The following is a 21,391-nucleotide window of genomic DNA, read 5'->3' as shown; positions in this document are numbered from 1 at the left end:
AAACCCAGCTGTAGTTGGTTGACGATATGTTTGTGCTGGTCTATATTGAGGTTGGTAAAGCTGAAACTGCTGGGAGCTGTGATACGAACCTCTACAGGTGGAAAAACCTCGCCCTCAATCACCTCTAAAGTGCAATTTTTTATACGGTACTGTACCTAGGGATTTAGCGTTGTCCATTTTAATGGCAAGAAGAGCCTCATCTTAATGCTTGCCGAAAAGCGTATTGCCGTCATAAGCCATATCCAGAAATTTTTGCTTGCACTTCAGGTCGAAATTAAATGGCTTTGAGCCAACCTTGACACCTCAGAGCGGCAGCGCCTGCAAGCTGTCTGAACCCTGGTGAGGCGATATCCATGGCTGTATCAATAACATCAGAAGAGGCATGATCGCCTTCCTGTTATATATTTTTTGCCTCCTATCGTTGGTCATCTGGAATCAGATCTAACATAGACTTGATCTCAGATCACTTTTGTCTGTCGTAGCGTGCCAGAATAGTCAAGGCGTTAGCAGCTCTTATTGGAATTGCTGACATGAGGGAAAATCTTTTGCCTGTAGTGTCAAGGCGGCGTCCGTCTCTATCTGGCGGTACTGAGATGGGGGCTGTCGGATTCTTAGATCTTCTCTGCACAGCTTGGGAAACTACGGAATCCGGCCTGGGATGCCCAGCCAGGCATGCAAGAGAATCATCAGGGTCCCTGTACTTTTTGTCAATACGGGGTAGGACCACCGGCACTGTAGCAGGGGTTCTTTATGATCTTAATACCCTCCTGACAGATGCGATCAACGATGGGTTTGGACCTGACCGATTTTGGCGCCTGGTCCTTAAAATCATACATGAAGCAGTCAGAGTGCTTCGCTGTAATGAGTAAGTGAAATCTTTCTGCTGCCCTTTCCATAAAACTGTGAGACCCCCCCAATGTCCTCCAGACGGGAATCAGGAGGAGGGTGTTGTGGTGGAGATGGAGTAGGGATAATGTAGTCATGGCTGGCTGAGCCGGTAGTTCGCCTTCTTCCCTGTTCTCATCTTCTGAGGTGGAAGGATCCTTCCTAGGAAGGGAAACATCATGCAGCGGTGGTGTTATCCTAAGCATAGCTGGAGGCGGGATAGTTGGTGGTGGAATAGGAGCTGTTCATGGAGGGGTTGATGGTAATCCCACTGTCTGTGGAAGAAAACATTGTCTATAATCTGACATGTCTTGCAGAACTTCTATCAGAGAGTGAGGCATAACGACATGCTCCTGAGTGCGATGAGGTTCTGAATAGGATTGAAAACGCTCTGTGCGCTTACGAGTGGAGGGTTGAAGAAAGTAGCCCTCAAAGTCTTGACTCTGGTAACCCTCATAATACTCTTCCTGATATCTGACATGGAGTTCTGATGGGCTATGTACTGGTTCGAAAGTGCCTTCCTCACTTGACTCATCCATGTCCAGAATGTGACATGGCAAAATGGGTGAAATGTTTGGAGGGTATGACAGGTTAGGTTTAGTAAATGTCTTAATTTTTAAACTCGGCGACGGTGTGATCGATGTTGTCGATGGTATAGTTAACGGTGGATGGTAAGTCAACGTTGGAATCGTCGATAGCGGTGGTGTTGTCGTCGACAGCGCCGTCAATGAGGCCTTAGGCAACGAGGATGTAAACAGTCTAATAGATACCATCTTCGATGGGGAAACCATAGTCGTTGGAGTTGAAACTGGTAGGGAAACTGAATCGCCCTTCGTCTATGTGGCCATCATCGATGCTATGGGAACCTGAACTGAAGACGTGGTTGTCGTCAGAGCTGTAGATGGCCTCGTCAACGATATGGTGGTGATGGTCATCTTTTGTGGCTTACAGGAAGTATTAGGAGCAGATGAAGTTGCTTCAGTAGAGGAGTGTGTTTGTTTTTCTTTTTTTCTTAGATTCCCTCAACTGGTGGTGATGTTTGAGGGATTTTCTGCTCTCCTCAGAATTGGCCTCCAGAGGCCCTCTTATGTGACTTCTTCATCTGAAGATGTTTTTTGGGCTTTAGTTTTTTTGTAGCCACAGCAACAATCTGCCTTCTCTGTTTCCTAAAGTCTTAGGTGGCAAAGTACAACAGATTTTGCATTCTTTCGCCCTATGAGTAGGGTAAAGGCAATAAATACAGTTTTTATGTGGATCATACACATGAACTCTCTTTTTCCCCACAGGTCTTGCGGGGACAAAAGAGACCTTTTGTACCAGAAATAATAAAAATAGATTAAATGCAATATCTTTTTTGAAGTAATAGAGGAAAAAACTGAGCAGAGCTCAGGGAGACTCCCTTCACACTCTACCTGCAGTGAAAATCTGAGGGACCGAGCCTCTCTTGGGAGTGTTTTAGAGAGTGCTGTCGCCTGATTGGTCATGATTCAGGTTTGGTCGTTTTTTTTAAATTGGACATAGATAGACTAGCAAATTCAAGGCCTATTTTCATTGTAGCCTGTATATTTGTTGCATACTGCTTTCTATGATACTGTAGGACTCCCATTTCGACAACGGGGAAGTATTCAATCATTTGAATCTATGAAAGATCCAATACTGGATGACACAGTTTGATGTGGGGATGCACCATTTAAAATCCAGGCTTTTTGTGCTTTTGAAGTCTGCACGTAAGAATTTATGTGCAGAAACACAGGAAAAGCTGAGGTTGAAGTTGCAGTAGTCATCAGTAGGCAGAGTGATGAAAAACAGTCTGATTTGATGAAGGGAAAGGAGAGAGCGAGCATTCCAAAAACGTAGTATTTGTTACACGTGTGGTTCTAGGAATTACTTAAGTCTAGTAAGAATTTTCAAGCATTAAACAAACCGTTTTCTAAATGCAACAAAATAAGTCACTTTGAAAATTTGTGCAACACTATTAGAGAGGAAATTAATATGGTGTGTAAATGTGACATGCTCAAAAATATTTCAGTGAACTTGGCGTCTTGAATGTGGTTGAAGTGGGAAGTGGAAGCACTACAATGTGTTACCAAAAATAAGAGGTTTATTCTTGGGGTAGATGAGAAGCATTGTGAGCTACATTATTAATGATATAGATAATGAAGGTGGATTCTAAATCACAATTTACCATTGTTTCAGAATTTTCTTTCAAGATTATCAATGAACATCTTGAAGCCAATGATGTGAAGGTTCTTGCCTTTGGTGGTAATATTATATCAGATGATTGGCTTTGTTACAACAAAATGTTTCCAAGGAAGACCTATTCTTGGAAAAGTGTAATTAGGTATGTAAAGATCAGAACATTTTAGGTGGATGGGAAAAAGTAATTTTGGGAATGAGCTCAATAAACCTCTTCTAGACTTACTCCTTCAGTTGCTGACATTATTTATTATAAGGGACATTTCAGAAAAAAGTTATCTTGTGAAAGCTCTTGTGAGTCTTCTGGTATCCGTTGTCTTACTATGGTTTTGTTTAAAGCCCACAACTAGTGGAACAAAAGTGCCAATATTACAAAGCATTGATGTCTGCATCAATGTCTACTATGATACATCATTAGTTTATCATACGTTCTCAGCTGCCTGGAGTGCAAGGGCCACTGAACAACTCAATTGGGTTGACCAACTGATACTACAAAGCTAGCAATAACATCACAGAGCCCTAAAACTAAAACCCACCACCAAAAAAGGGGAACTGGAATTCCCACCCAGATTAAAATGATGACTCCCAAGCACAAATCCAAAGCCAAAGTCCAAGGTTGAGATAATGAGGCCATCGTGTCTCCGATGGCTGGTGACAGGTGAACTGGAAACTGTTAATGAGGAGGCCGGTTACAGCTCAATCTGATTTCCAAAGACGAATATTCCAATAGGACTTCCACTGGTACTGGGAACGTGCTAGCATGTATAGTTAATTTTCCCAGAGTACCAAATACTAATCTCCTGTATCTCAAACAGGTGCTCAGAGTTTACGCTTAGGATAGACCTGGGGCTGTTGCATGACAATCACAGACGTCTATCAGAGAGAGGCACCGCAACTGAAAGGGAAATTTCCGAAACACTACCTACAGTGGTGGCCGCAGGAAGACGAATGGACTCTATGGAATCTAGGCTGCACACCCTTGAGAACAGAGCAGAGGATGCAGAAAACAGAGCGCATCACAATAACATCAGAGTTGTAGCTCTCCCTGAGAAAACTGAGGGGTCTAATATGGTGCGATACCTGGAGGAATGGATCAAGAAGGAAGTAGCCCCGCAGGGTCTCTCTCCCTTCTTTGCCTTTGAGCGTGCACACAGGGTCCCCGCTCGGCGGAGACCCTCCTAGATTGGTGGTGGCACAGTTGCTTCATTTTGAAGACAGGGACCACATACTGCAGTGTGCTCGCTGAAGTAATGGTGGACAACAATAAAGTCTCCATATTTCCTGACTTCAATTGAGAAATGAAACGTCAGGGATGTGGGAATCATATATTCTATGCAATTTCCTGCACGACTCAGAGTAGTAACAGCCACAGGAGCTCAATTTTTCACTATGCCCCAAGAAGCCTGGGACTGGGAAGAGGGACAGCCCAACCCGGGTCCAAGCAGACCACCTCGTCTACAGAAAAGGAAGCGCCTCCCTTGCACATGAAGACGACGCCATCTAGGTGACCCACGGCACAGGAAGAACAAAGAGGTCGGCAGGCAGCCGTAGCTGCAGTGGCATCCTTGGGGGGATCATCACCTGACCACGGATCCCTTTTGAGGGAAGTGAGTGACGATGGCACAGATTCAGAGAGAGATTCGATGACTTCAACACCCGCCAGCAAGATCTTACCGGTGGTCACCTCACGAACTGCAGATGAGATTAGTCTGAGACTCGTTGGAGAAACGAACCCTACTATGAACATGACAGCACAGATGATACCTACTTGTCTACAAAACTGATCCGAGGACAGCAAGAAGAGGTCCCTAATGCCACGGCTTATGAGATTTTATTCTAAATGTGTACCTTGGGGACTCGGTGGGTGCCTGGAGAGCCCAGAACTGAGAGCGGATGGAGATACTGAACCCCCGGTGAACGAGGCCCGAGTTTTAGAGGGCACAAACATGGTTGAATATGCTATAGTTGACTGTTTTGGGCGAATGGCTCACACGGTATGCCCTTGGGTGTGGGAATTGGTTAAGGTTTAAGTTCAATACGTTGGGGGTTGCCCACTGCTGCATATGCCTGTACTTGCTAGTGACATTGTGGGAGGAACTCCCGATAGAGAAGAACACGGGCACCTTGCGGTGCTCATACCCTGTCCTTCACTTCTTTAATGGCTGACCCCTCCACTCTTAAAGTACTCACATGGAATATCAGGGGATGCATTCAATGTGTAAGCGACATAAGCTATGGTCTTACCTCACTATACAAGGGATCCATATAGCCCTATTACAAGAGACTCACTTAGATGCCAGAGACGGGAGAGCACTGCAACGTAAGTGACGAGGACAAGTTTATTATACTACTTTCTCTGCTTATGCAAGAGGGGTCCTTATCTGGAATACCTTTCCAACACGTCGAATCTGTCATAGATCACTTGGGGAGATATATCATGATAGCAGGGAGGTTAGATGGTCGAGACATAGTGATAGGGAGTATTTATGATCCTAATGTTGATCAACCTGGATTCTTGAGGACCCTTTCCGAACGTCTGGCCTCTCACCATATTACTTGGTGGGAATTTTAACTACATTTGCAATAAGATCCTAGATAGATCGCACCCACCTCTGTAGGAGTCCCCAATTCGATGCACCACTAAGGCATTCGGGGAATGGCAACGAGAATGGGGATTGATAGACTCCTGGCGCACTCACCAGCCAGGATTATTCCTTGTATTCCCCATTGCATGACCTACATGTGTGATAAGATACCTTCCTCTGCTCCCCAGATGTCCATGAGTCAACCAGTGTGACTGAGTACTTGAGCAGAACGGTCTCAAACCATAATCCCTCATTGCTGGCACTACGTTGGGCAATCCCTTGCCCTCCATTGCCTATGTGGCGACGCAGACCCGAATTGTTAGAAGACCAAGTCTTTAGGACAGACATTGCTGCGGATATAACTGTAGTGCCCTCATTATCATTAAAGTAGGCAGACACAAGACTTCTAGAATGGAATGCCTTCAAGGCCGTCATAATGGGGAGGTGTATTTCAGCTGCAAAAGGGGTTAGATATGTATTAAAATGAGATAGAGAGGGCGGAGCAAGAATTGAGGGAGAGTGCCCAAGAAAACCAGAACTCTGAGGGTCCATTTTAGACGCACAGGAGAGGGTTGCAGTATGAGTTGAAAGACCCTGCTGTTACGACTGCAAAACCTACCTAGCCAAAACACACGCTAAGGGCGACTGAGCAGGTTCACTTCTGGCATGGCTGACAAACCAGGCAAAAAGAGGGTTGAGAATAGTGGAATTAAATACGCCCATGGGCCAGCAGATCTACAGTCAGGTTACAATCAATAAGGAGTTTTATAATTACTATTCAGATCTTTATAAAAGTAAAGCACCACACCACAACTACAGACATCCAAGAGTATTTATCACATATCAATCTTCCGACGGTTTCGGAACAGGAATCTGAGGCCCTAGGATAGGCAATAGAATTGTCAGAAGTGAAGGCCGCTATGGAGAACATGACAGAATAAAACGCCGGGCCTGGACGGTCTACCAGACGAATTTTACTCTGCTTTTATGACTACCTTGGGACCCCGACTGGTCAGCATGTATGAAGAAGCTGGGTTGGTCGGGACTCTTCATCGGCGCAGGAGGCCCTCATTGTTCCCCTTCTGAAACCTAGGAAGCCACCCACTATAGTAACCACTTATCGACCCCTATCGATGTTGTCTCTGGACTACAAAATCCTTAGTAAAATAGACCCGCCTCTTACCATATATGTCCGGCTTGATCCATACTGATCAGGCGGAGTTTATTCCCAGACGATGTACGCCCATGAATATCCATCGACTAATCTCTTTGATTTATGATAGTTCCTATAAAAGGGAAGATGCAGTGGTCTTGGCAGTAGACTTCGAGAAACCATTCAATAGTCTTGAATGGCCATATTTATATGAACTTCTATGCAAATTTGGCCTGGGTGAGAATTTTATAGCCTGGATGTGCTTATTATATGCCGAGCCACGAGCACGAGTTCGTACAGGCAACATCATATCAGGGGACTATCAAGTAGAACAGGGCAACAGACAGGGATATCTGCTCTCCTCTCTCCTCTTTGCTCTGGCCATAGAGCCCCTTGCAAGCCTTGCCAGGGGAGGTAACACCTATAGAGGACTGGGGATAGGGAACAACACCCATTATATGGCCTTATACGCAGACGATCAACTATTATTCCTAGCAGATGAGGATGATGCACTGAGAGGAGCGCGACAACTACTAGATCGTTTTGGATCATTATCAAGCCTTGAAGTTAACAGGGAGAAATCTAGTCTATTTCTTATGACCCCGGGCTGAGAGCCCCCACAGGATCTGAGGGACCTACAGTGGGAACCACACTGTTTGATTTACCTGGGGGTGCATGTCTATCATAACAGGACTGACTTGTATGAAGGCAACATAGGATGAGAGATGTGGGTCTTAGTAGTAACACGACATTCTGGGGGTCATTGCCTTTATCAGTGGCAGGATGAGCGGAATTATTGAAAATGATCGTTCTGCCACGCTTGCTATATTTCTTTGTTACTCTACCTTTATGGATACCCTGGGCTTTTTTCAAGGTCCTGAACTCACTGATCATTGGGTTCCTATGGTGAAAGGGTAGGCATCGCCTTGCACTTGAGCATCTTCGGAGGCCGATGGGCGGTGGGGGCATGGCAGTGCCTGACTTTGAGGCCTATTATCTTGCGGGCCAGCTGCAATGGCTGGCCCGGTGGATAGCCAGCCAGGTGCAGCAGGGCAGGATGGCGACACCTTTTACTCCAGACCTATCGACCTTGGCACAAGTGGTTCTCCGGCTCGGCCCCTCAGCTGTGACGTTGCCAGTGGAACTCCGGGTGTTACGCTCTTGATGGTTGCGCTACCTTCGTAGAGCACATGAACCTCTGCCTTATGCTCCGGAGATCCCAATGCCTTTTTTTAAAATCAGTTTTACCAGATGGAGGAGATTGGGGCGGAATAGCTTCCTGGGTGGAGGCAGGAGCAGCATCCATGGGGATGTTGTTTGAGGCAATCACACTACTACCCTTTGAAGAGTTCAGAACGCAATATGACTTACCACGGGGGGATTTTCTGCTTCATAGGTCGATTACAGGGCATTTTCTGCTTTGCAGGTCGATTACAGAGGCAATCACTAAACACTGGCACACGGGAAAAACAGAACCTCCCTTATCCAATATTTGTCAATATTTGACTAGCAGTGCAGGTACATATAAAGCTGTGACTTTCTTATATGGGAAAATAAGAGAGCTATCTGTCCACTTCTTACAGGCCTTAAATTGAAGTGGGAAGAGGACTTGGGCACGGAGATAACGGAGGTTGCGTGGGAAAACATACTGACATGGGTCCCCAAGGTATCTAGGAATGCCCGGTTCAAGCTCATTAACTTATATATACTCCACAGAGCATACTGAACACCGGGGAGACTTCAACGGCATTATATTAGTATGAAGGCTAAATGCCCAAGATGTGGAGAGGAAGCAGTGGAGTTTTTGCATATGTTATAGACCTGCCCTAGGTTGGGGTGGGCTTCTGGCACTCAGTGGTTAGTACGATAGCAGACGTAATCGAACAGGAGGTTCCCTATGATCCCAAATATTGTTTACTCAGCAATTATTCACACATGCTCAAACAAAAGGTGACTAACCAGTTTCAGGACCTAGCACCCTTGATAGCCAAAAGAGAGATAACTAGAAATTGGAAGCAAACAAAGAGCCCCCAAAACGAGACCTGGAAGAGGAAGGTAATAAAGTGGGCAAAAGCTGAGGAGGTGGTGAGAGACTGAGAGGTCAAACGAGGTCGGGGGCTGATTGAGAGAGCTCGGGCCTGACGTGCTTTGGTGGGTCGTTTAGAAGAGGTGGATAATACTCCAAATAATGTTATACTATCCCCTTGATCAATGGGCACTTTGATATATCACATGGTTTTATTAAGCAGTGAGTGCTGTAAGATGTCACGAGGAATATACCCTGCATGGCCAAACAAGGTTGTAGGAGTAGAGCACACTGGAGAACTCTGAGGAGTATGCGAGATCCGATCCAAGAGTAGACGGAGGACTTTGAGCGGCAGTGGACACATGGGGAAGAGGGAGGAAATTAGGGTAGGCACCGGAGCTGAAACATCTTGTAATATGAGCAAATACATACGAGATGATCCACGGAAAGAAATTACAGGGAATTAGAGAACAGTTTATATACCTTGATTGATGACACAAATATTGTGCAAGAATGATGTCATTATATTGTGATATACTGAAATGCGTATGTTACGCAATCTATTGAAAACAATCGGCTAACATTGAACAAAGCATACCATTGTAGAGCTCTGAAAGTGCCTAACTGTTATTATTAAAAATTCAATAAAATGTGCTTAAACCCCCCATTCCCGCCCCCCCCCCCCCCAAAAAAAACAGGTGCTCAGAATCCTACTTTTCAAGTGCTGGAGCGCACAGAGGATCAGGGGTTCACTGTGGAGCCAGCTCTTCGCCCCAGCCTGAGGAATTAGATGCAAAATTAGGGTAAAAGCATAGAATATATATCTAGATTTTCTTCACAAAGCAGAGTGGGAGTATGAAAGGAATGTATGACGCAAGAGGGGCAGTGTCGCTATCCTGAGCAGCAGTGTTTCCTACCAATACAGAATGAAAGGGGATATAGGAAATGGTCTAACAACGTGGATTCGAGGAGTGACTAACCAACCTTCAATCAACTTCTAAGAAGGAGGATATTGTTGTCAACAGGTACATTCTTCCAATTGTTTTCAACCATTGAGCCTTTACTTTTAGAATATATTCAATTTTGAATGCCACTCCTGAAAGACAATTTTAAATAACTGGAAAGGGTTCAAATACATGCCACCAAAATAGAAGAATTCAACACCAGTAATGATGAAAGGCTCACTCAGTTTATTTAATTTCTTAAAGAAATTAACTGATGTTAGAAACTAAAGGAATGGTGTGGGCACAGCAGTTAGTTCAGGAAGCACTGAAGAGAGATGAATTCCTTACCTTAGATTTACATTTCGGGTCCCCATCTGGATCAGTGCGGGACCCACCATAGTATACAGGAAGATTTTCAGGGGTGATGTACTTCACTAAAGCTTCCTTCCAATTATCTAAAGAAACCAGACAAAACATGTAAGAGTTCAAAATAACATTCAATTAAGAGAAATTCGAACACTCACAAATTAACATTTAAGAACATATGTAAAGCCCTGAAGCAAATTTTCTTTGAAATGTTTCAAGACAAAAAAGAAACGTTTGAAGCCCTTCAAAGAATCTTCTTATATACATATCCATGGGCAAAGAGAAACTTCCTACACAATTACAATTAACCAAAATGCTCTGTAGATTTTCTTAACATACTTAGGTATCTGTTTTGGAATCATTGGAGTATAGGCAGCAGTGCCTTCCAAAGGTGTGCACTGATTTCCAAGCAGCTAGTTTGTATTCATAAGAAAGACTACAATGGCTGCTTGGAACATACGGATGCTAAAAAACAGGTGTTTATGACTACACAACTCAATGGTACTTATCGTATCAACCTCTGAACGAAGAAAGGCTAAGTGGACCTGCCTAAATTCGAACGTGTGGCTATAAGGTCATAGTGGATGCATTAGTCTATCTAACCTCCAGAGCCCTACGTCTCCATGTGATGGACTTATTTGCTTTTGGTAAAAAAGAACAATAGCTGAGATATTCCAACCAGAGAAGAACTGAGTGAACGTACTAATTCATGTGCAGATGTGACGTAAATGACAAATATGTTAATTTAATTTTCTATGGGCCAGATGTAGCAAAGGTTTTTACCCATTCTGTGTCTATGGGAAAAAGGGTTCGTACATATGGCCCTATATATTGTTTTCTCCAGTCAGTACCTTAAAGCCAACAAAGGGTATGCAAGTTATTTTATGGCTGGTGTTGATGGATTTAGGAATGTAGCAATGTAATTTGGCTAACATGAAACACAAATCAATTTTGGGAGACAAGGCAGGTATATTTCTAAAGCCAGGGGTGTAGCTACCAGTGGTGCAGCCGATGCATTGGCACCAGGGTCATAAGGAAGACCCTGTGTTGCGGGTGATTCCTTTCGTGCTCTAATTAAAGTTCCTGTGGACACATCAGGATGCCATTTCCTCTGTGCTTGGAGGTCCAAGTGAGGTGGGAATTCCAAACTGGAGTAGGAGGCAGGATAGTTGCAGTGAAGCATGGGGCCCACTGATGAAGGAAACCTAGAGCTGCTGTGTATTTACAGCTCTGCTGCATGTGTGCTGTATTTGCACATGTACACATACTGAGGGTGATGGGTGTACAGTGCACATACTCATGTACAACAAACTGTGAGAACCTGGGTGCTGATTATACAAGCACGGCAAGGATTTGCAGCATGGCACATCCACTGACAAAAAAATGCTTTAAATAAACTAGAATGTTGCAAGAAAGATTTTAAACAATTGACATGCCTTACTTCTAACATTGATTATTTGTCATGGAAAGCAAGTGTGGCGCCAATTGTTTGTGAAATGCTAAAAAAGACAAATTTAACCCATTCTAACTTCTTGCTAAGAATACAAATATTACTACCATTATCTAGCGAATATTGAAATGGCCTGAGTATCTGTAGTGGGTTTTGATGGTGTATGTTGAAATGCCCATTTATCATATTGAATTGTTAGGCACTGCAGAGTGTCACCTGCCGCCCACGGTATATACTATAAAGAAGGGCATCTAGTCATGGAGTACATAAAAGGGAACCTAAGCGCACAAGCTTGTACACAGCTGGCACTACTCCGTTTATGATGTTACCCGCTCCAGCGATGCTTCAAGAAAGCAATAGGCATCACAGAGAAAAGGTATAGCTGTCCCTCTGAGAGATGGGAAATCTGTAAAGGCAGCCCTGTTATGTGTCATTAGAGGCTCTTGACTTAAGTTGGTATTTCTTCCCTGTCCTCTGCTGTGGGACCTCATCCGACCTTTGTGTGAATGGCAGCTGAGAGTCACTTGGGCACTATTGTGCTGTATTGTACACAGGAGCATTTATACTACACTTCATACCCCTATGTGGTGGGGTGATGAAGTGCCTGTCTTGGGTGGGAATAGTCCTTTCAGAATACATGGTCTGCAGGTGCTTCCAGCTCATCCATAGTGTCACTGAGCTGAACAGGGGGCAGCAGGACAGGATGAGATACATCTTCAGGGCTGTATCTAGGCTTTTACACCAACTTTTCTGTGCAACAAACAGCGAAATTCATCGGAAGAGGCACACTGAGCAACTCTGCTACCCAGTAGAGCATGAATAGGTCTTCTTTTGGGGCTTTGGGTGAATACAGTATACCCAGCGGCAGGTGAGAAGGAATTAGGCATGGAGTTGGACAAATCAGTTGGGCAAGTAAGGCTTGCATTGGTGCTGTCTCTACTACACCCGTCTTCATTTTGTCTGAGGGAAAGTCGAACTACCACGTTTCTTACCCTTACGCTGCCTGTTAGGTGCCTAGTATTCGTGTATGTCAAGCTTGAATTGGTGCACACCAATGTTATACCTACACCTTAGGGATGAGACAAATTTGCAGAGGTGTTCTCCGGTGCAGTACCTGGAAATGAGGGAGGCTTGCTCTTGTGGTGCCCAGAACAGTACTTATTGAATGAGCATGTGGAACAGTGCTTCGCATGTTCAGTATTTAAGGCAAGCTTGCAGTTGCTGTCCAGTCCTCTGTGGGAGCGCAGGCTTGCTCTGCAGCAGTCTGTGTTGCAGTCTTTGCATTTCTAAGAGCAGCTTTCAATGATCATTGGCTTCACCATGCAAGCTGAGCTGATTACCTTCCTGGGGTTTGTTCATATGTCACTCTGTGGTAAAAAGTGAAAAAAAACGTTCCAAGCGAATATGCTGCTCAAAGATAATGTTAATAGACCATAAACAATTTGAATAAATGGCTGCATACCTACCAGTGGTAAAATTATGCAGAAGTTATTTTAAGGCTTTATAGTGCCTGCTGCTTTAGTCCTGAGGCCTCAAATCAATCCTCATGGCAGTTTTCACTTTTGCCCGGACCAGTGGTGCTCCTTTTAAAGTCAGTGGACAGATTAAAGGCTGTGTCAGCTCTTCAGGTCTACCAACCAGTCACGAGGATCTTATTCAGTGGCAATCAGCAGCCTAAATACCTACACAGTTGACTAAAAATATACTCTGTGCTTTCTAATTAGTGTCAATATGGTTACACAAAGTAATAGCCATATCATATAATTCTAGAAATAGGCTATAGTTTTATTTCTGGCCTAGAGACCGCTTTAGCAGTGACTCCAGCCTCATGGTTCCCAAAAATGCATAATAACGATACATACATATAGGGACGATCGGTCAGCACTCTTCTTTGTCTAGTTTGGTGTCATTCAAAGTATGCCACCACAGCAAAAAGCATTAAACAACCCACTTGATTCAATGATTATCTTCGTTGTGAGTGACAGTATTTTGCTTGCGCTCCTGTGAACATCTGTCTAAAAAGCACCACACTTCAGTCCTGGGGCTGAAGCGCCAAGTCTGCTTTCATTCATGTTTTTTAAAACGTTTGCAATGGCTAATTTGTACTTTTTTCAAACATATGCATGCCAACTATAGACAGCAGCATTTTCTGCTTTTTATTAATTTTAAACTTTCAATGTCAATTACATAGGTTTGCAGAAACAATGCATGCCTGTTAAGGCGACAAAGCCAGACATCTTAGATTTGCCAATGCTTGTTCTTATTTCATTACCCCTTACTCTCCACCTTTATTCATTCTTAATTTTACAATCTGAACTTAATATTTTGTTTTAATTACACATTAACCTATTATTCTAGCATTGATACTGTTTTTATATGGTAAAAACAATACTAAAATAGAAGTATTATCTCTCCATTTTGTCTCGTCTAATAGGTAGGTTTAGACCTATGCAACTGCAGTTCAGGGAACAAGAGAAAAATGGGACGTGAATGGCATGGAGGCTGAGTACAGATTATGTTGAAGGGTGTTAAGTAGCAGTGGAGCCTTTAGGGATTGATGTGTTGACCAAGGAAGGGGGTCCGTTACCAATGCGAGCAGTAGGGCCCGTGGCAATGGCAACCTTGCTACGCCACCGATTAAAGCAGTCTAACTCCTAGTGAATCAGGTACATGGGTTGTTAGAAAACATGGCACATTTGCAGATGTAGTAGCCACCAGGAAAGCTGCCTCCCATGAAAGGTGCTGTACCATGACTTTATGAAGGGGATCAAGGAGGGGCCAATTAACATAGCTAGTATTGTGTTATGTTCCCATGGTGGAGGAAGGGATAGCAGATCCTTTTTTTTTTTTTTTTAATAAACAAGTTTTTATTGCTTTTAAAGAAAAAAACAGGTAAAGTACATAAAGAACACACTTGTCTCGGCCTGTTTTGTACCCACTGGATTATCAATTCTATTCTGTCTCTTCTATACAAGGAATACATTGGGATTCCTAAAGCTACATATCCGAATAATACAGAGAGGAGGAAGGTGCAGGCACACACAGTCACCGGAGCAGATTTAACCTAGTAGTTCTGTCCATTTCCCCCAAATCTTCTCATGATTACGGGGGTACCCCCTTGATTCATACCACTTTTTCTTGGGCTGCACACCAGTCCACCCCCGTCTCCATTTCTGAAGAGAGGGGCCCTTGGCGGTATTCCATGCGGCAGCAATGTCTCTCATGGCCACCAGTGTGGCTGCTCCGACCAAAATCTTATCCGCTCTAGACCCCTCCATGTCCTCCATAGCACCCAGTAGCACCATTTTTGGGGTCAGCAGTTGCGATGTTCCCATAGCCCTGTTCAGCTCATGGTTTATTCCCCCCCCCCCCCCCAATAACCTCGGATCACAGGGCAAGACCATACCATATGGAAGAAGTCGGCCGGGCCCGTCGCACCGTGGGCACTGGGCAGAGTTTCGGATACCCATCTTGTGCAGGCTATCGGGAGACAGATATGCTTTGACTAGGAAGTAGAATTGTAGCGCCCTCAACCTTGCCGACACCGCCAGCACTCGGGGAGCCATCAGTGCCTCCGCCCACTCAGTCTCGTCAAGCGGTCCCACCCACCTCTCCCATCCACCCCTAAGGTGACCTAGATCCCCAGGTGCATTATTTACTAACATTCTATAAATTTGGGAGACCTTCTTCCCCATACTTCCCGGGATAGTAGATCCTTAATGGAGGAAGCACTTTCCTAAGGCATCCCAAAAAGCTCTTAATCACTGATACACTGTAAAGCTAGGTTTGCCAGACAAGGGCTTTTCATATAGGCTGCGACTGCCTTTAGATATACTTAAATGGATGCAAACTAAACCAAACATTTCTAAGTATCTGATTTAAGGAAGTACTATTTCTTATTGGAACTTCATTAGATGGATGTTCTTCTCAGGACACTTTACTTCATTTAGTAGATTCATACAGTGTGCTAGGATATAAAGGGGGCCATTACGTCATTACGTGTTTGGCGGACAGAAAAGGCTGTCCGGCAAACTCCTGCGGTCAGGTTACCGCCAGTGCAGTCCCCTTCCTGGGGGTCCCATTATGAGTTTCCCGCTGGCCCACTGGCCTAGCGGGAAACAGCCCACAACATTGACGTCAGCTCATAATTGAGCCGGCGGCAATGCTGTGGTGCATAGAGTGCACCAGCACCCGTCATGCTTTTCACTATCTGCAAAGCAAGCAGACAGTGAAAAGCGCATCGGGCTGGCCATTGGAGCCCCTGCACTGCCCATACCAAGTGCATGGGCAGTGCAAGGGCCCCCATGGGGCCTCCGGCACCCCGTCTCCGCCAGCCTTTACATTGATGGGCTACCACCATGTAAATGCTGCCAGAGAAGGGACTCGTAATCCCCTGGCGGATTAGGACCACCAGCACCGCCAGACCGACACTCAGTTGTAATCTGGCGGTGTGGCGGTCCGACCATGGCGAGACCACCACAGTCGTAATGTGGCTGTGGGACCGCCACATTGGCGGCAGTCCGACCACCACCGAGACCATCGCTGTCTCAAGACCGCCAGGGTCATAATGATGCTGAAGTCTCCACACAGTAAAATTTCAAGAGCCAGGCTGCTAAATTCAACAACTAAGTTTGAAAGTCACCTGACTAAGACATTGGTCTGAGGTTCAGTCTGTAGATCCCAGCTTTTCTGAACATCGAGATCAATCTCAATATTAAGGGTTTTGATAGAAAGCGATTCTTTTGAAAAACTGCTGAGAGAGTATTGTGCCTGTACCTGGGTTTATTGTACCTGGACACCTAGTCTTGGCATTTGTGTTTTCTGAACTAGGGAACAGATCTGTCTGGGGTGCTCACATTCACTGGAGATTTTTCTCAGGACATCACTTGCAATGCCCCACTTGTCTGTATCTGACATAACTGAGTTTGTTAACTTGCACTCCCATAAGTTGTGATTGTGATGTTTCTGGTTATCAAACAATGTCATGTTGTCTTAACTTCCCTACAGATGGTGATTCACCTTGTTTCACCTTGGATGGTAATAAGTACATTTTGATGACCGTGGCTGCGAGAATTCTGAATCAGGATGTTGTTTATTTTTAATGCAGTCTGTAGGATTTCAAGCCAGCATGTACTGCCCTTAGGAACTCCATATTCATAAGATATGATGACGCTTTTTGGGACAATTTCCCTGAATGAGTGCTTCCTACTTGTTCATCCCCCACTTGTGCTGCACTAGGCAATATTCTTGAAACAGATGTTGCTAGTGATGAAGTTTGAACCTTGCTGAATGAATGGAGAACGGCAATGGTTTCAGCCTCAAAGCATATTCACTTCTAACAAAAGACTGCACCCGTTTGGTTATTTTGTCACTCACCAAGGTTTCTTGATACTCCTCTCCTACTGAAGCCGGTAAGGGTGACAGTAGAGAGAGGTAGTCATTGGCAATGTCCTTTTCTTTTCCTCTGAAGTACTGAGCCTTTGAGGTGGCATCGATTCATTCTCTGTTGACTGAGTAGTATGACAATATGAAACTAAGACTCAAAGATTTCAGTACAACAACTCACAGATGGGGAATGGAAGGAGGCACAGGAGCAGGTCAGGGATACGGCTAGTAATGCAAGATTTAAACTCACACAGTTCTTCTATCTTCACCGCCCCTATCTCATGCCAAAGAGACGTCATAGGATATTCCCAACTAGGTCTGATGGCTGTGTCAGATGTGGTGGCACACCTGCAAACTTTATTCATATGGCAAGGGATATGGCGTGGGACTGCCCTGGGCTGGGGGTATATTGGACGGGAGTGGTCGATAAACTAGAAAGGGTTACAGGCAACCGCGTGGAGCGAGGAATGAAACACTACCTGTTGGGCTTGCTTCCGTCCCCAATAAGGGAAGAAAGAGGCGGCATCACTTTACCTCGCGAGGTCTGGTACTGGCGAGGAGACGTATCGCAACACACTGGGCCATCCCTGCACAACTGTCACTGATTTAATAGCTGACAGATCTCAGAGAATGGGTGGTGGTGGAGGAATGCAGGTTAAAAGTTGTGAGACAGGGTGAACATGCAGAGTGCGATCTGGAGATACGGGGAGACATGTTTGACAGCCTGGAATGCGACTGACCAGGAGTCTGATGGGAACCCGGAGCTCTTGGAACGGGGCAGGGATGCTGTCACTGGAGAAAGGTGCGATGATAACTTAGGTATGGAAACGCAAGCAATAGTTGTGGCTCAGGCATGATTGAGTGCAGGTTGGGATGATGGATGCCGCTGAGCGAGGATGGAGACACGGTCTTTGGACCACTTTCTCACCCTTCCCTCACTGTGTGTCATGGGCGCCTATAGAATTTTGGGAAGTGCTGTGACACTCCAACGTAACACTGCTGCACAGTTATATTGTTGGTACCTTGCCGTGAATGTTCAAAAAACTATTAATAAAAACAATTTAAAAAAAAAAAAAAGATTTCAGTACAAGTTGAATACTACAATATTTGTCAAGCAATGGAGAAGAACGTCCAGGTTTCACCCCATTGAATAAGGTATGATAAGGCCTTCATCTGGACAAAAGTAGAGGAATAGAGGAAGCCACCTAAAAAATGTAAGAATAATATTACAAATCATTACTTGTGTGTATGCCACTAATTCAATTTAGACGCCAATGCATGATCAATTAGGCCTGACCTCTCAACTGTGGAAAAATCACACATAAGAACTCTAGACCTCAAAGTTGATGTAAACACACACAACCATTTGAACCTAGGTTTTAAGCTATAGCATAATGGGTGAATTACACCATATTTGCTGAATTTGGTTTCAATGTTATTAGAAGATACATTACAATTCACATAGACTCTCTCATTATTACCCAAGATAGTTAACCAATGAGAAATGAAACAGGGTCTCCACATTGGGAGTCGATATAAAGCTGGATAAAAGGTGAGACACTTTTCAAGGTTTGCTGCTTAGGTCATTGGCTAATGCGAAGATTAACATTCAGCTATGAGTACACAAAGTAGATTATTTTACGAAATACTGTACCACAGTAGTGTGAAAATACAAGATAAATGATAAATGTATAAAACACTCCGAATCCCCAAAGATTTTGAGAGTCATACGTTTAGTGCATCCACAAGTGAAACAAAAATAATTAACCAAATTAATAAGGAAGTGATGCGAAACTCACTCATTCCTAGATCATAAACGATCTAATAGGTTGCAATTTATTTTAAGCTAAAGAGAAGAATCAAACACATAATTAAACAAGCATTTGCAATGCAATGGGTCTCACATTTGCTCCAGTTAGAGCTACTGGCGTTGTAAATTCCTAATGGGACTTTTCTTGCCACATTTGTTGAAAATGAAAAGCAAAACAATAGTTGACAAACGCGAGCCGATTCAAAGCACGATGGCTGCCATCAGCATGAGCGCGAAGGAGAGACACAAAAGGAATAAGAAGTTTGCTCGCAGTCAAACGTATTGGCAATCGTGCAATTATCCATGTACCAGGTAGGCATTATTTGACTACAGGGAGTGCAGAATTATTAGGCAAATGAGTATTTTGACCACATCATCCTCTTTATGCATGTTGTCTTACTCCAAGCTGTATAGGCTCGAAAGCCTACTACCAATTAAGCATATTAGGTGATGTGCATCTCTGTAATGAGAAGGGGTGTGGTCTAATGACATCAACACCCTATATCAGGTGTGCATAATTATTAGGCAACTTCCTTTCCTTTGGCAAAATGGGTCAAAAGAACGACTTGACAGGCTCAGAAAAGTCAAAAATAGTGAGATATCTTGCAGAGGGATGCAGCACTCTTAAAATTGAAAAGCTTCTGAAGCGTGATCATCGAACAATCAAGCGTTTCATTCAAAATAGTCAACAGGGTCGCAAGAAGCGTGTGGAAAAACCAAGGCGCAAAATAACTGCCCATGAACGGAGAAAAGTCAAGCGTGCAGCTGCCACGATGCCACTTGCCATCAGTTTGGCCATATTTCAGAGCTGCAACATCACTGGAGTGCCCAAAAGCACAAGGTGTGCAATACTCAGAGACATGGCCAAGGTAAGAAAGGCTGAAAGACGACCACCACTGAACAAGACACACACGCTGAAACGTCAAGACTGGGCCAATAAATATCTCAAGACTGATTTTTCTAAGGTTTTATGGACTGATGAAATGAGAGTGAGTCTTGATGGGCCAGATGGATGGGCCCGTGGCTGGATTGGTAAAGGGCAGAGAGCTCCAGTCCGACTCAGACGCCAGCAAGGTGGAGGTGGAGTACTGGTTTGGGCTGGTATCATCAAAGATGAGCTTGTGGGGCCTTTTCGGGTTGAGGATGGAGTCAAGCTCAACTCCCAGTCCTACTGCCAGTTCCTGGAAGACACCTTCTTCAAGCAGTGGTACAGGAAGAAGTCTGCATCCTTCAAGAAAAACATGATTTTCATGCAGGACAATGCTCCATCACACGCGTCCAAGTACTCCACAGCGTGGCTGGCAAGAAAGGGTATAAAAGAAGGAAATCTAATGACATGGCCTCCTTGTTCACCTGATCTGAACCCCATTGAGAACCTGTGGTCCATCATCAAATGTGAGATTTACAAGGAGGGAAAACAGTACACCTCTCTGAACAGTGTCTGGGAGGCTGTGGTTGCTGCTGCACGCAATGTTGATGGTGAACAGATCAAAACACTGACAGAATCCATGGATGGCAGGCTTTTGAGTGTCCTTGCGAAGAAAGGTGGCTATATTGGTCACTGATTTGTTTTTGTTTTGTTTTTGAATGTCAGAAATGTATATTTGTGAATGTTGAGATGTTATATTGGTTTCACTGGTAATAATAAATAATTGAAATGGGTATATATTTTTTTTTTGTTAAGTTGCCTAATAATTATGCACAGTAATAGTCACCTGCACAAACAGATATCCCCCTAACATAGCTAAAACTAAAAACAAACTAAAAACTACTTCCAAAAATATTCAGCTTTGATATTAATGAGTTTTTTGGGTTCATTGAGAACATGGTTGTTGTTCAATAATAAAATTAATCCTCAAAAATACAACTTGCCTAATAATTCTGCACTCCCTGTATAGTGGAGTGGTATGGGGCCTGAAGACGTCTTAAGCATGATTCCACATCAAGTCCAAAGCATTTCACCATGCCCATAACTTGTTAACAGAGAAACTAGCTGAGCAAGGCATAAATCAATGCTGGCTGACTAAAAGCAGTAAGATGTAGAGTAAAAACTCGTATAACAAGCATTTGCAATGCGGTGGGAGTGGTTAAAGCCCACAATTCTTACAACAGGTCAAAGCTCTTACTCGCTTGACCAGAAAAATACGCACGTGGTCAACACATGCTAAAAGGGCAGGCTGATGGGAGCCACTGAGCGCCCTCTGATGGTCCGATAACAGAAGAGAGCATTCTGATAGGCTTGCTCAGCATCCAGTGTTCCATAAAAGGCATTAGGGATTATTGCCCACATACACTGTAGTGTCAGAAGCAAAACCCTCAAGCATCACAATGGATGACTAGCATCATCATTGGGAATTGCTCCTCGCCAGGCTGGCGGTGCAACGCCTGACGGGCTCCCCATGCGAGACGCCGGTTTCGGAGGGTAGGTCCCAAGTGTTGGACCTGGATAACCTGTGCTGTGTTTTTTCCAAGTCCCCGAAACGTGCGTCTCAAGGAGCCCTTCCTGACTAAGGGGATGGGTGACCTGATAGTGACGTAGCCAGCCCTCTTGAATTGTAAGTGACCGGCACATATATTTAACTTTTTTCATT

The 21,391-nt window shown here is 44.3% G+C and overlaps 1 protein-coding gene across 2 annotated transcripts in view; it reads right to left on the bottom strand.

Moving 5' to 3' along the window:
* Nucleotides 1-21,391, bottom strand: part of LOC138266166 (SEC14-like protein 2) — a 212,973-nt gene that overhangs the window by 51,101 nt on the left and 140,481 nt on the right. For both annotated transcript variants that reach the window (XM_069214635.1, XM_069214636.1), the window contains one exon: nt 10,138-10,244. In XM_069214635.1, coding sequence (XP_069070736.1) covers nt 10,138-10,244 — 107 coding nt within the window. The remainder of the gene's footprint in view (nt 1-10,137; nt 10,245-21,391) is intronic.

Source organism: Pleurodeles waltl, chromosome 11 (genome assembly GCF_031143425.1).
Source record: "Pleurodeles waltl isolate 20211129_DDA chromosome 11, aPleWal1.hap1.20221129, whole genome shotgun sequence".
In the NCBI taxonomy this organism is placed as follows: domain Eukaryota; kingdom Metazoa; phylum Chordata; class Amphibia; order Caudata; family Salamandridae; genus Pleurodeles; species Pleurodeles waltl.
The sequence above is the reverse complement of the archived record's forward strand: the minus strand, read 5'-3'. Positions and strand labels throughout refer to the sequence as shown.